General features: G+C 41.7%; 1 protein-coding gene across 1 annotated transcript in view; it reads right to left on the reverse strand.

Annotated features, from left to right (window-relative positions):
- Positions 1 to 10,466: 10,466 nt before the first annotated feature.
- DHFR (dihydrofolate reductase) overlaps positions 10,467 to 15,121 on the reverse strand; it is a 76,560-nt gene continuing 71,905 nt past the window's right edge. Inside the window, exons 5-6 of the mRNA XM_040341621.1 lie at positions 12,032 to 12,147; positions 10,467 to 10,588 (exon numbers count right to left, since the gene is read on the reverse strand). Coding sequence (XP_040197555.1) covers positions 10,510 to 10,588; positions 12,032 to 12,147 — 195 coding nt within the window. The 3' untranslated portion in view covers positions 10,467 to 10,509. The remainder of the gene's footprint in view (positions 10,589 to 12,031; positions 12,148 to 15,121) is intronic.

Below are 15,121 nucleotides of genomic sequence, written 5' to 3' on the forward strand. Positions count from 1 at the left end.
CAGGGCTCGACAAATCCCGGGCGCCAGGTCGCCATGGCGACTAGAAATAGGGTCCTGGCGACTTGGCTTGGAAGGGGGGGGCAAAAAAAAATAAAAAAAATTGTGAGCTGGCGCCATCTGGTGGTGAGCCGTTGGTATTACAAGTTATTACCACCAGATGTGTAAGCTGGCGCCATCTGGTGGTGGCCGTTGGTATTACAAGTTAAGCATTACAAGTTAAACAGCAATTCTAATGTAATTTTTCACTGCCATCTTCTTCCCTCTAATTAGAACCCCCAAACATTATATATATTTTTTATCCTAACACCCTAGAGAATAAAATGGCGATTGTTGCAATACTTTCTGTCACGCCGTATTTGCGCAGCGGTCTTGCAAGCGCACTTTTTTGGGGAAAAAATTAATTAATTAAAAAATAAGACAACAGTAAAGTTATCCCCATTTTTTTTAATATTATGAAAGATAATGTTACGCCGAGTAAATTGATACCCAACATGTCACGCTTCAAAATTACATCCGCTCGTGGAATGGCGTCAAACCTTTACCCTTTAAAATCTCCATAGGCGACGTTTAAAAAACTCTACAGAATGCATGTTTTGAGTTACAGAGGAGGTCTAGGGCTAGAATTATTGCTCTCGCTCTACCAATCGCGGCGATACCTCACATGTGTGGTTTGAACACCGTTTACATATGCGGGCGCTGCTCACGTATGTGTTCGCTTCTGCGCGCAAGCTCGTCGGGACGGGGCGCATTTTCTGGCTCCTAACTTTTTTAGCTGGCTCCTAGATTCCAAGCAAATTTGTCAACCCCTGCCTTAACCCATCAACAGGACCGGTATCTACTCCTTTGTGCAAGGAAGAACAGGATAAGCACTGCCAGAGCCCTGCAAAATGACCTCCAGCAGGCCACTGGTGTGAATGTCTCTGACCAAACAATCAGAAACAGACTTCATGGGTATGGCCTGAGGGCCCGACGTCCTCTAGTAGGCTCACTGGCGGACACTGTGGAGCTTGATTGGCATTTTCCATTGAACACCAGAATTGGCAGGTCCACCACTGGTGCCCCATGCTTTTCTCAGATGAGAGCAGGTTCACACTGAGCATATGTGACAGACATGAAAGGGTCTGGAGAATCCGCAGAGAACTTTATGCTGCCTGTAACATCGTTCAGCATGACCGGTTTGGTGGTGGGTCAGTGATGGTCTGGGGAGGCATATCCATGGAGGGACGCACAGACATACACAATGGCACCATGACTGCCATTAGGTATCGGGATAAAATCCTTGGACCCATTGTCAGACCCTACGCTGGTGCAGTGGGTCCTGAGTTCCTCCTGGTGCACAATGCCCAGCCTCATATGGGGAGAGCATGCAGTCAGTTCCTGGAGGATGAAGAAATTGATACCAGGAATGGCCCCCATGCTCACCTGACCTAAATCCAAAAGAACACCTCTGGGACATTATGTTTCGGTCCATCCTGTGCCGCCAGGTTGCACCTCAGTCTGTTCAGGAGCTCAGTGATGCTCTGGTCCAGATCTGGGAGGAAATACCCCAGGACACCATCCGTCGTCTCATTAGGAGCATGCCCTGATGTTGTCAGGCATGCATACAAGAACTTGGGGGCCATACAAACTATTGAGGACTATTTTGAGTTGTTGCAATGAAATTTCAGCTTTCCATCAAAAGATGTGCCATCCTTTCATTCCTAACACATTACCCAGTCCATATCAGTATAGATATCCAGCATGAGATTTTTGCCTGTTGAGATCTGATATGTTTTCAAAGTGTTCCTTATTTCTTTTTTGCACAGTGTACATTAATACATAATAGCTATCTTTTAGTGCAAGCAGTGTGTGTACTTGAATTTGACCTAGTATCTTGTTCTACCTCCCGTACAGCAAAACTCAGACTAGGACAGGGAGAAGTAGCACAAGAAGCCAGTAAGCTGCAGTGTTCATATGCGAACTGAGAACATGCTGATAGGAAGAGGGAGCAGAGTGATGAGCTCATCGGTCTGCTGCTTCTCCTTTCACTCTCCAGTCATAGGCTGGGGGAGGGACAGGTCTTGTTAGGTCAGAATTGTATGGCAGAAATTGAAATCTTTGGTGAGTAAACAGCTCTCATATTTATCTTATCTATGTATTTATTGGCTTGTCTGGAGGGTTGGCTTTAAATTTAGGAATCTCCAAATGTTTCTGTGGAAATATTTTTTGTTTTACCTTTAGAAATTTTGGCCAGGCACAGGGATAAAAATGTAAATTTCTGCTTTCCTGAAAGGCAGCTGGAAGCATGAAGAAACTATAAAAATGTGCCTTTTCACAGAAAATGGTATCATTTTGTTCTTTCTACAATAAAAAGGCGATTGTCTGGTCCTTTAACGAAGAGCAATTGTCTCTAGGGCCCCGTACACACGTCCGAGGAACTCGACGGGCAAAATGCATAGTTTTGTTCGTCTAGTTCATTGTGAAGCCGCCAAGTTTCCTCATTGACTAACGAGGAAATAGAGAACATGTTCTCTATTTGGCCCGACGAGATCCTCGTCGGTTTCCTCGGCCAAAAGTGTACACACCACCGTGTTTCTTGGCAGAATACGGCTCCGATCGAGTTTCTGGCTGAATTCTGCCGAGAAACTCGGTCGTGTGTACGGGGCCTCACACCTCTTCTGTCACTTGAACCTAGTGCACACCACCCCCCTTCTTACTACATACAAGCTTCTTCCACACTAGATCTTACCGTATCCAATATTATTGACGTCTTCTATTACCATCATTGAATTCATCAAATGATTACAGTTTACAATAGTGAATTGGTATGTCAGCATTCATCTATTTCTTGAACGTTTCAAGTAAATAAGTAAATTCTAAAATTCACATGACCTGCATGACTGTATTTTACCATAGATAGAAGCTGATGGACATGTGTCTTTCCCCCCCATGATACAAGACTTTGTTACTATATTAATATACTGTGTCGACAGTAACTAAGCAACTTGGAAAGGAAATATGTCACATTGGAATATATTTAAATCTATGTGACAATTGTCTTGAGTTTTGGAGCAGTAGATATTTATAGAAAGTCAGCAGGATATATATCACTATTGCTCACGTGAAGACTGCTTTTTATTGAAAGTTAAAAATTCCTGCTGCATGTGCTGTTAATTATGTCTAAAAAAGATATCGAGGATAAAAGAAAACCGGTACTTGCAATTGACTCTTGAGCTTATTAAATAGTTACCTCATTGACAGAAGATTTCTAAATATAATATATATATATATATTTTTATTATATATAATGGGGAACTAGTTTATAACTGGTCGGCCTGTATAGGTGCTGCCTTCAGGTTTGTAGGCCTAATGCCTAGTACACACGATCGGTTTTCCCGGCGGTAAAAAGTCCGCCTGGAAAACAGAGAACCTGCTCGGTAACTTTTTTCCCCCTACACACGACCGGGTTTCCAGTACAGGATTTTTGCTGTATAGTGAACTTTTTTACCCTTGGAATAAAATACAAACAGTCTACACTGAGATCGTGTTTTCTGTTGTTTCTTTTATATCTGATCGGATTACCTACCATTCTGCTGGATCCATCCGCATCTTCTCTCCTATGCTGAGATCAAGCTGTTTTGACCAGTTGGTAATGCTAATGGCCCATCCTATCTGATCGGATTACTTACCACTTTGCTAGATACATCCGTGTCTTCTCTCCTATGGTGAAACCAAGCTGTTTTGACCAGTTGTTAATGCAAATGGTCCATCCCATCTGGTAAGGAAACATTTCTCTTGTTGGTGGCGGTTACATCACTTTCGTTTGAAGAGTTTTCGCTGTATCACTGGGTGTCATCTTCAGTTACTTTTATATGGACTTTTATTGCGCTGCACTTACATATTTTTTTCATTTGCTACATTTGAGGTCGTGATTACCTTTTTTTTGTGTTCAGCTTGCAATATTTTTAGTTTAACTGTATTATTTGTGCGCTGACTGTTGCTTTTATTGCAGACAGGAACACCGCCATGAGAGCTTTGGTCGGGAAACCCGGCCGCGTGTATGCTCCATCGCAGCGTTTCCCAAAACTGCCGGGTTAAAAACCGCTGGGAATCCTGACGGGGAAAAAAAAGAGCTGGTTCGCTTTTTTTTTTCTGGCAGTTATCCCGTCGGGAAAACTGCAATGGAGCATACACACGGCCGGTTTCCCCAGCCAAAAGCTCTCATGGCAGTTTTCCCAACGGGAAAACCGGTCGTGTGTACGAGGCTTAAATTGATTAGAACCGTAGGGTTGAGATATGGAAAGGTGGACTCTGTGTCAGGACGGTTCATAGTGAATTATGCTGTGCTCATCATAGATCAACCTTCTTGAGTCTCCAAAAGGTGACTAAGGGCACGTTAGGAGGTACGGAACTGAAGCAGTTGTAACCACCACCTATTCATTCAATTTTTTTTTTCTGTTTATTGGCTTTGTCTCTGAAGTTTTTTAGTCTGAAGAACAAAACCAAATTTTCGGTCTTTGAAATTCAACTCAACTATAACCCTACAAGCTACACCTTAACTGTACATGAACACTTCTAAACCTAAAAATTCAGAATGAGGTTCAGGCTTGTTGCCACCTTGGGTCTGAGATGAAACCGGAGTGTTTGAGGTTCCCTTTCCTGGTGATGTAATGTGGGTATTCTGCAGACCGAATTCTATGTAACCATAATGTACTGCTTAGCCTTTGAAATTAAGTCACCTTGCTTAGAAGGGCCAATAGTTGGGGTTTGTTATATGCAAGCCCCCTCAATATTGGTTTCCAGCAACCATTTGTTAGTGTGTTTCAGAGTAGTTTAGGGATAGCACAGTCTGTGTAGGGAGAATTAGTTGCTATAAGGTGCATGGGCGGGCTAAGTATTCTTGTGTACCTCACCATTCAGAGACCCAACAGTCATTTTTAGGCTCATCTTTTTGTGTATGTCAGCAACAAATGCTGTGTCCCCCCTCCCTCTTTAGTCTTTATCTTTGGTTGCATTGTTTTTATTTTTCCCCCATTTAATGTGAATACATTTTTTTAATTTTCTGCTAGGTTGGGGTTTAGTGTTTCAGGGTTCACTTTTTCTTTGGGGAGAAATTTTATTTTGCTAGGGCCTTTTTTTAAATTTTATTTCAAGGTCTGCAGTGTATATTTGTTGCCCACACAGACAGCATACTTGTGTTGTAAATTAGTGTGCACCAAGACACCACATATTTATTCCCCATTGCTTTTGCCATAGCTGTCAATAACCATAATCAATCTCATTTATTAAAAATGCTGGGCACTCCTAAAGTGAGAGGTGGAAGTTCTGCATGCATAGGCTGCAGAGGGTGGGCAGGTTTTGCAGGACAAAAACAGCAGCTAGGCTGCACCATCTAAAGTGTTAAAGTGGCCAGGCTATACATCCACAGCATGTGCCAGAGCCTGTACACTGCAGGAGATTCTTGCTTGCCCCAATGTGCTGTCTGAGAGGGCCTTTATCACAACAGGAGGGGGTTATGTTTTTTTTTGTGATATTTGTTTTGAATTTTTTTCTTACATGTCTAGGACAAATAGTAGTAGTGTGGGTACTGCAAAAAAAATAAATAAAGTAGTTCATACTATAAAACGGTTTTGCCCTTGGCCAATCTATAGGAAGGTGGTGGCTTTAGATTTGTTTTTAATGAACAATCTTTTCTATAAAGTTTAGATCTGTTGTGGCAGCTACTTCCACTGATCATTTCAAGTCTATTATCGCTTGATTAAAATGGGGCACTTGGAGTACCAGCAGGGAAACCAAAAAGAGGATCGGGCTGCACTGTGCAAAACCACTGCACAGAGCAGGTAAATATGTTTGTTTAACCACTTCAATACCAGGCACTTACGCACCTTCCTGCCCAAGCCAATTTTCAGCTTTCTGCGCTGTCGCAATTTGAATGACAATTGCGCGATCATGCTACACTGTACCCAAATGAAACTTTTATTATTTTGTTGATAGAAATAGAGCTTTCTTGTGGTGGTATTTGATCACCTCTACGATTTTTATTTTTTTGCGCAACAACTAAAAAAAAAAAAAAAAAACGAAAATTTTGAAAAAACATTTTTTTTCCCTGTTTAATTTTTTGTAAATAAGTACGTTTTCTTCTTCAATTACGGGCAGGCACTGATATGGCTGCACTGATGGGCACTCATGATGGTCACTGATGGGTGGCACTGATAGGTGGGCACTGATGGCATTGCTGGGCACCACTTTTTTATATGTTGTGCCCATGTTGCCAGTCAGTGCCCATTTGTGGGCACTGATTGGCATATATTACGAGTATTTATGGCCATGGGGTACATACCTGGCCATACACATTGCCCCCTTCCCTGGTGGTCCAGTGTGGGCATCCGCAGGGGAGGGGGGGGGCCACGCTGATAAACAATCAGCGTATACCCCACCCGGCAGGAGAGCCACCGATCAGCTCTCCTCTACTCGCGTCTGTCAGACGCGAGTGAGGAAGAGCCGATCAACGTCTCTTCCTGTTTACACCGTGATTGGACACGGCTGATAGCGTGGTAAAGAGCCTCCGCCGGAGGCTCTTTACCTAGATCGGAGATGCAGGGTGTCAGACTTACACCCCGCATCACCGATCGCCACATGTCAACCCCCCCCCACGGGCATGCGCCGGCATGTTATCGTCAATAGACGTCCAGTCAGGATAACAGAACCACTTCCCAGACGTCAATTGTCTATTGACCGGGCGGGAAGTGGTTAAAAAAAAAAAAAAAACACAATCTCAATTTAGACTTACTTGTAACTTGGAGAACAGCACCTGAGTGATCGTAGCAAAGAGAAAACACATCTTTGCCAAACTTTAAAAGGAGGCTTCTCCCCACATTTCATCAGTTGTAGTAGAGTACCTCTGGCCAGAAACACATAAGAAAAAACATAGTGAAATAAGGCATTAGGCGAGGTTGTTGCTATCCTGAAATACTACTGGAAAACAAGTTACCGGCAAGTTTAACTTGAAATTTCCCAAAATGTCTTTCAGGACAGCACCTGAGAGGACAAGAAACTTACTCAACTAGGGAGGGACAACAGCTTGCAAGAGCTTACTACCAAAAGGCCTGATCCCTCACTGCCAATAGATCCAATCTGGAATGGCAAAAAAAAGTGAATATGCTTGACCAGCTTACAAATTTGTTCAGGGGTGGAACCAGCATTTTCTGCCCAAGTGGCTGCAAGAGCTCTAGTGGAGTGAGCACAAACTAGGTCCATTTGAGTACAGGCTTCTGAGATTGCTATCCACAGCCACCCGACAATAGATCTAGTAGCTCTCTGGCCCTTCTTGTTTGCTCACATACAAAACAAATCCAGGGTCTGATGCATATGTACACAGACTAATTTTTATATATATATATATATATATATATAACCACTTCCTGACAGCCGTATGACTATATACGGCCGCAGGGTGGTTCTAAATCTGAGTCGCCGTCTTTACGGCCTCCGCTCCTCCGGGCCACTGGGGGGCGCGCGCCCGCCGCATCACTGAGATGCCAATGCGCGTGCCTGGCGGCCGCGATGTCCGCCAGGCACCTGTGATTGGCGGTTACAGAGACAAGGACGTGGATCTGTGTGTAAACACACAGATCCACGTCCTGTCAGGGACACAGTACATAGGGACACAGATCGGTCACCTCCCCCAGTCAGTCCCCTTACCCCACAGTTAGAAACACTATGCAGGGTACACATTTAACCCCTCACTCACCCCCTAGTGTTAACCCCTTCAACGCCAGTCACATTTATACAGTAATTAGTGCATATTTATAGCACTGATCGCAGTATAAATGTGAATGGTGCCAAAAGTGTCCGATGTGTCCGCCATAATGTCGCAGTCCCAATAATAATAAAAAAAAAAAAAAAAAAAAAAAAAAAATCGCAGATCGCCGCCATTACTAGTAAAAAAAAAAAAACCAGTTGCTTATTATGTATTCTACATATTTTTGATAAAAAAAAAAAAAAAATCGTATCGGCCTAGACTGAGGAATTTTTTATTTTATTTTTTTAAATTGGACTCTTTATTATAGCAACAAGTAAAAAATATTAATTTTCTTTTCAAAATTGTCGCTCTTTTTTTGTTTATAGCGCAAAAAATAAAAACAGCAGAGGTGATCAAATACCACCAAAATAAAGCTCTATTTGTGGGGAAAAAAGGACGTCAATTTTGTTTGGGAGCCACGTCACACGACCGCGCAATTGTCAGTTAAAGCGACGCAGTGCCGAAAGCTGAAATTTCACCTGGGCAGGAGGGGGGTATATGTGCCCAGTAAGCAAGTGGTTAAAAAAAAGTGCAGGGGGGGGGGGGGCGGGGGTCAGTGGGCAAAAAAACAATGAATCCACTGCTCAAGGTGTGCCAGGATACAGTAATAAAACGGAATATAGCAGTGACCTCATTGCCCAGCACAGGAGTGCGTTTCATGAGAGCGATTGAACAAAATGATAAATTCTTTGGCAGGTTAGACAGATATGTATTACAGCTGTGCACTTAGCAATTTGACTGGAATTCCACTTTAATTGTGCAAGAATATCTGTTCATACATCAAACTCTCTCTGAAGTACAAGCAGTGTTTCACTTTTCGCCCTACTTTAAATCACCTTATACACTCACTAGGGCTTGTACGTTTGCGCTAGAACCCAACCGCCTTATTTGAGGCCTTATAGTCCCAAGCATGTCTTACTATTCAGCAGCAAAACAAACTAGCCTTGACAATACAGCTGATGAAACATCTGTCAAATGGCCACCAATTACATATGAATGCACTTGGAGTATGGTCATTACTGAATCTCAGTCCTGACCGTTTTCTGCCATTTGTGCGTTAATATTTAATTCCTATGTGAGCCAAGGGTGGCATGAAAGGTCTAATGGCTTCCACAGTCCCAGATCCTTTCAGTATGTGGTATATATAAATATATTCCCTGCAACACATTGACGCCATCACCAAGACCTAATATACAGACTGTGGGATGATATGGTAACCTTAGTGAAGCCTAGCAAATACTTGAAGTACTCTGCACTGGAGGCTATTTTAAAACAGACTCTGAATGGACTTAGAGTGGCAAAATGTCAAATAAAAGCAGGGGTAGGCAACCTTGAGCCCTCCAGCTGTTGTGGAACTACATTTCCCCATGAGGCATTGCAAGACTGGCAGTTACAATCACTCCCAAAGGCATGATGGGACTTGGTAGCCCTGCAACAACTGAAAGGCCCCAGGTTGCATACCCATGAATTAAAGGTTACTCACATTGAAATCAGTGGAACACGAGAACAGGCAAAACTAAAACTGCAAAGGGCAGTATGGGCAAGGTAGCTAGAAGTTTGAGTTGCATCATAAACAATGCAATTACCAGTAGCACTCTGCCACTGTTTAAGCTATAGCTAGAGAATGCACAGCAAGTCAAAAGCATGTGGACTAAGCACTTTAAATCGGAGGTCCACCAGAAAAAAAAAAAAAAGAAGAGAATTATATATATATATATATATATATATATATATATATATATATATATATATATATATATATATATATATATATATATATATATATCCAGCAGCTACAAATAGTGCAGCTGCTGGCTTAATATATGACAGCAGGGGAGGACAGTGTAGGCGCAGGTCACGGCAGTGATCTATGCAAGGAAGTGGGAGCAAAATACCTTTATTACACAGGTATCTGCTCCCTCCTCCCCCTGAAAAGGTGCCAAATGTGACACTGGAGGGGTGGGAGGATTTCAAAAAGTGGAAGTTCCATTTTTGGGTGGAGCTCCACTTTAAGTTATAGCAAGGTCCCATTTAGATGAATTTATTATCGGGGAGTTTACAGTTTTAGTTGCAATTTCAGTTTTAGGTAAAGTTTTAGAATGGGCCAACATTGAATGCTCTATGAGTTCTGATCTGCTAACCTTTTACACAGTGAAGGGTGTTGACTAAAAGAGACCACAGGAACAATATTTTAACTTATTGGTGGTGCTTCTAAAATAAAATGCAAACACAGGCAAATTACTTTTCAATTTACATATTAAATCACTGAATTTTAAACTTGACACATCATGTTTCTACTAAAAGAGTCTCCCCCATAGGCACTGGTAATGAATAAAGTGTTATTAAACCCAGGACCCCGCATTCATTATATCTGATCTCCCACAGAACATTTATTTTAGCAAATATAAACTACTAAATTATATTTTCTTATCAGCACTTAGAGCAGTCTTGTGACTTTTATCAGTGTCCAACTGACCACTGGTTAAAGCTTGTGGGGGGGGGGGGGGGTCGGAGTCTGACTGTCCTATGAGGTTGCATGAAGGGGGGCTTCAGAGAAGACAGGATCAAACAAGGAAAGAAACTCCTGTTCTTTAAACTTATATATTTGCATTTTATATTCCCTATATTCTCCTTTGAGAAATTTATTTTGTTTCCAAGTAAGATTAGCTCTTCTTTAAATAAAGTCAAACAGCAAAAAATCTTTATTGTGCAAATTTACAGTAAACAAATTATAACATCTTTTCATATACTTCAAACTTGTACTGAATTCCGTTTTCTTCCTGCATTTCAGAAGATATACCCGGATACCTGTGAGTCAGGGAATAGAATGAATTATTTCACATGATGGCACAAACATTGAATGCTGAATATGATTGGATAAGTGCATGTATACCTATATGGTCCATATCCGTATGGAAACACTTATAAGGGGCTGAAAGATGACTTTCAGGTATCAGATTTTTTTTTTATGAAGTTAGGTGCATTTGTCCAAGTTGGACCAGTCTAATTATATACACTATACCTAGCCGATGCCTCTAAAAACTGGAAATCATTGAAGTAGACACGGTTACTCCAGTCATCTCCACTTGCTTCCATGTCCTGTGCTGAGCAGCTGGCCTGCTGCATTGTGAACACAAGAGGTTGGCCTCTCAGTATGGGCACCATTTAGAGAACAATTTTGTATTTTCTAAATGGATGCAAAGCGTTCTCCGATTAGATGAGGTGAGCATGAGCTCACTACCCCACCTCTCTATTGCATCCAATCAGAGAACACTTAAAATAATTCAGAAAATGTGAGGCATTCTCTCAATGGCGTCTGTGCCGAGTGGCCGACCTCCTGTGTTGACATTGTGGTAGACAGAGTAGTGTAGTGGACAGTGTAGTGGACAGGTAGGTCAGTGTAGTGGCCAGTATTGGAAGCAGGTAGGTTAGTGTAGTGGTCAGGTAGGTCAGTGTAGGAATCAGGCTGGTCAGTACTATTGTAGGAAGGGAGTGCTAAAAGCCTACCAGTTAGGGGGCTAACTTGCCTTGCCCCGGGTGCTGACAACCCACGCCACACCACACCACTAATTGCATCTGTTGACACTGGAAGACCAGCATCATGAAAGATTGAGCAAGTTGTCTTCAGTTTTCGCCAAAGGCTGAACATTAATTTGTACAGATAATTCAAAGAAAGAAAAGGTTTCCCTTAAAGCATTTAGGGTAGGGCGTAGCGTTTTAATCTTATTATTATAAATACAGGCATACCCCGCTTTAAGTACACTCACTTTACATTCACTCGCGAGTAAGGACATACCCACGAGTGTATGTAAAGTGCCTTGCAAGTACTGTACAGACATTTTGCAGCCACAGTAGAAGGAGCTGAAGCTCCGAGAGTATAGCCCGCCCTGTTCCAGTGTGCCCCTGACACACCCACTACAGCCCCTGGGACCTCAACTACAGCTTCTGACACCCCCACTGCACCCTAGAAGTGAAAAAAGGTATTGTTTCACTTTAAGTACATTTTCGTTTTACATACATGCTTTGGTCCCATTGTGTACTTAAAAGTGGGGTATGACTGTAATATATTAAGAAATTTAAAACACTAGTTGGTAATTAACATATCCAAAGTTCACTGAGGTCCAAGTGTTGCTAATAAGTTGACAGTCAACAAGTGGTCAAAGTAGACAAAAAAAAATAAAAATAATCTTGTGTTTAGCACCCTATAATGATACAAATTGAGTCCAGATTATAATAAAACCATTTTCTTACTCTGGCAGCAGCTTGTATGACTGGAGATCAAGGTCTGGTAGAAATGTGTCACACTCAAATTCTTGCTGAATTTTGGTTATAAACAGCCTCTGGCTAACAGGTTTGTCCATAACTTCCTGTATAGAAAGACAAAACAGAAATAATGCTTTTTAGGAGACCCATAAACTAGGTTAGTATCTCTGCCAGTATGGTAAAATCATTGCATTGTGTGATTAATAGCAAAACTACAGCTGCACTATTCCACGCAGGTCAAATAGAAGTTTATTTAGGCCAGATTCGCACTATTGAAAAGGTGTAAAATGTGTTTCTGCAATGCGCAACTCTTGTGTTGCCATTCATTTTATGTGCCTGGTACTCTGACCTTTGTAGTGTTATAGTCTTTAAAATGAAAATGATCAACATGAACGCCCATTCACCCCAGCCAATTCCTCTGTGGCACATTAAAAGCATGCATGCGAACATTTGTTTGCGCATTGCATTAAAGTAGTTGTAAAGTCATAAAATTAATGCCTTCTCTGTCTTAATGTACAAAAACATTTTCTGTGCAGCTCGCCCCAAAAAAACACTTACATGAGCCCGATTTCGATCCGGCACTGCTCTCCCTCCATACTAGACTCAGCGAGAGCAGCAGGAGCCATTTGGGGGCAGTGCAGTACTGTGTGTCAATAGAGTCCACATGTGTGCCACCACAGGAAATTGCTTCCTAGGGAGGGGAACCCCAAGGAAAAGAGGGAACTGGGCTGTTTTGTGCAAAACCATTGCACAGATCGGGTAAGTATAACATCTTAAAAAAAGAAAACCCGACAACCATTATCAAAGTTAAAGGAGTTGTAAATAAAAAACGATTTTTTGCTGAAATGACTGTTTACAGGGTATAGAGACATAATAGTTAACCGATTCCTTTTAACCACTTAAGCCCCGGACCAATACGCTGTCTAAAGACCAAAGGTGTTTTTACAATTTGGCAATGCGCTGCTTTAACTGGTAATTGCGCGGTCATGCAATGTTGTACCGAAACGAAACTTGCGTCCTTTTCTTCCCACAAATAGAGCTTTATTTTGATGGTATTTGATCGCCTCTGCGATTTTTATTTTTTGCGATATAAACGCAAAAAGACCGTAAATTTTGAAAAAAAATGATTTTTCTTATAACAAAAAGTAAAAAAAATCGAATAAACTAAATTTTAGTCAAACATTTAGGCCAAAATGTATTCAGCCACATGTCTTTAGTAAAAAAAATCGCAATAAGCGTATATTTATTGGTTTTCGCAAAAGTTATAGCGTCTACAAACTAGGGTACATTTTCTGGAATTTACACAGCTTTTATTTTATGACTGCCTATCTCATTTCTTGAGGTGCTAAAATGGCAGGGCAGTACAAACCCCCCCCAAATGACCCCATTTTGGAAAGTAGACACCCCAAGGAAACTGCTGAGAGGCATGTTGAGTCCATTGAATATTTAATTTTTTTGTCCCAAGTGATTGAATAATGACGAAAAAAAAAAAAAAAAAAATGTTTACAAAAAGTTGTCACTAAATGATATATTTCTCACACATGCCATGGTTATATGTGGAATTGCACCCCAAAATACATTCTGCTGCTTCTCCTGAGTACGGGGATACCACATGTGTGGGACTTTTTGGGAGCCTAGCCGCATACGGGGCCCCAAAACCCAAGCACCGCCTTCAGCATTTCTAAGGGCACAAATTTTTGATTTCACTCCTCACTACCTATCAAGGTTTCGAAGGCCATAAAATGCCAAAATAGCAAAAAAAAAAAACAAATGACCCCATTTTGGAAAGTAGACACCCTAAGCTATTTGCTGAGAGGCATGTCGAGTCCATGGAATATTTTTTTTGCACAAAGTTGTCACTAAATGATATATTGCTCACACATGCCATAGTTATATGTGGAATTGCACCCCAAAATACATTCTGCTGCTTCTCCCGAGTACGGGGATACCACATATGTGGGACTTTTTGTGAGCCTAGCCGCATACGGGGCCCCGAAAACAAAGCACCGCCTTCAAGATTTCCAAGGGCATACATTTTTGATTTCACTCCTCACTACCTATCACAGTTTCGAAGGCAATAAAATGCCAAAACAGCACAAAACCCCCCCAAATGACCCCATTTTGGAAAGTAGACACCCCAAGCTATTTGCTGAGAGGCATGTTGAGTCCATGGAATATTTAATTTTTTTGCCCCAAGTCACTGAATAATGACCAAAAAAAAAAAAATACAAAACGTTGTCACTAAATGATATATTTCTCACACATGCCACGGTTATATGTGGAATTGCACCCCAAAATACATTCTGCTGCTTCTCCTGAGTACGGGGATACCACATGTGTGGGACTTTTTGGGAGCCTAGCCGCGTACGGGACCCCGAAAACCAATCACCGCCTTCAGGATTTCTAAGGGCATAAATTTTTGATTTCACTCCTCACTACCTATCACAGTTTCGAAGGCAATAAAATGCCAAAACAGCACAAAACCCCCCCAAATGACCCCATTTTGGAAAGTAGACACCCCAAGCTATTTGCTGAGAGGCATGTTGAGTCCATGGAATATTTAATTTTTTTGCCCCAAGTCACTGAATAATGACCAAAAAAAAAAAAATACAAAACGTTGTCACTAAATGATATATTTCTCACACATGCCACGGTTATATGTGGAATTGCACCCCAAAATACATTCTGCTGCTTCTCCTGAGTACGGGGATACCACATGTGTGGGACTTTTTGGGAGCCTAGCCGCGTACGGGACCCGAAAACCAATCACCGCCTTCAGGATTTCTAAGGGCATAAATTTTTGATTTCACTCCTCACTACCTATCACAGTTTCGAAGGCAATAAAATGCCAAAACAGCACAAAACCCCCCCAAATGACCCCATTTTGGAAAGTAGACACCCCAAGCTATTTGCTGAGAGGCATGTTGAGTCCATGGAATATTTAATTTTTTTGCCCCAAGTCACTGAATAATGACCAAAAAAAAAAAAATACAAAACGTTGTCACTAAATGATATATTTCTCACACATGCCACGGTTATATGTGGAATTGCACCCCAAAATACATTCTGCTGCGTCTC

Source organism: Rana temporaria, chromosome 1 (assembly GCF_905171775.1).
Source record: "Rana temporaria chromosome 1, aRanTem1.1, whole genome shotgun sequence".
NCBI classification, from domain to species: Eukaryota; Metazoa; Chordata; class Amphibia; order Anura; family Ranidae; genus Rana; species Rana temporaria.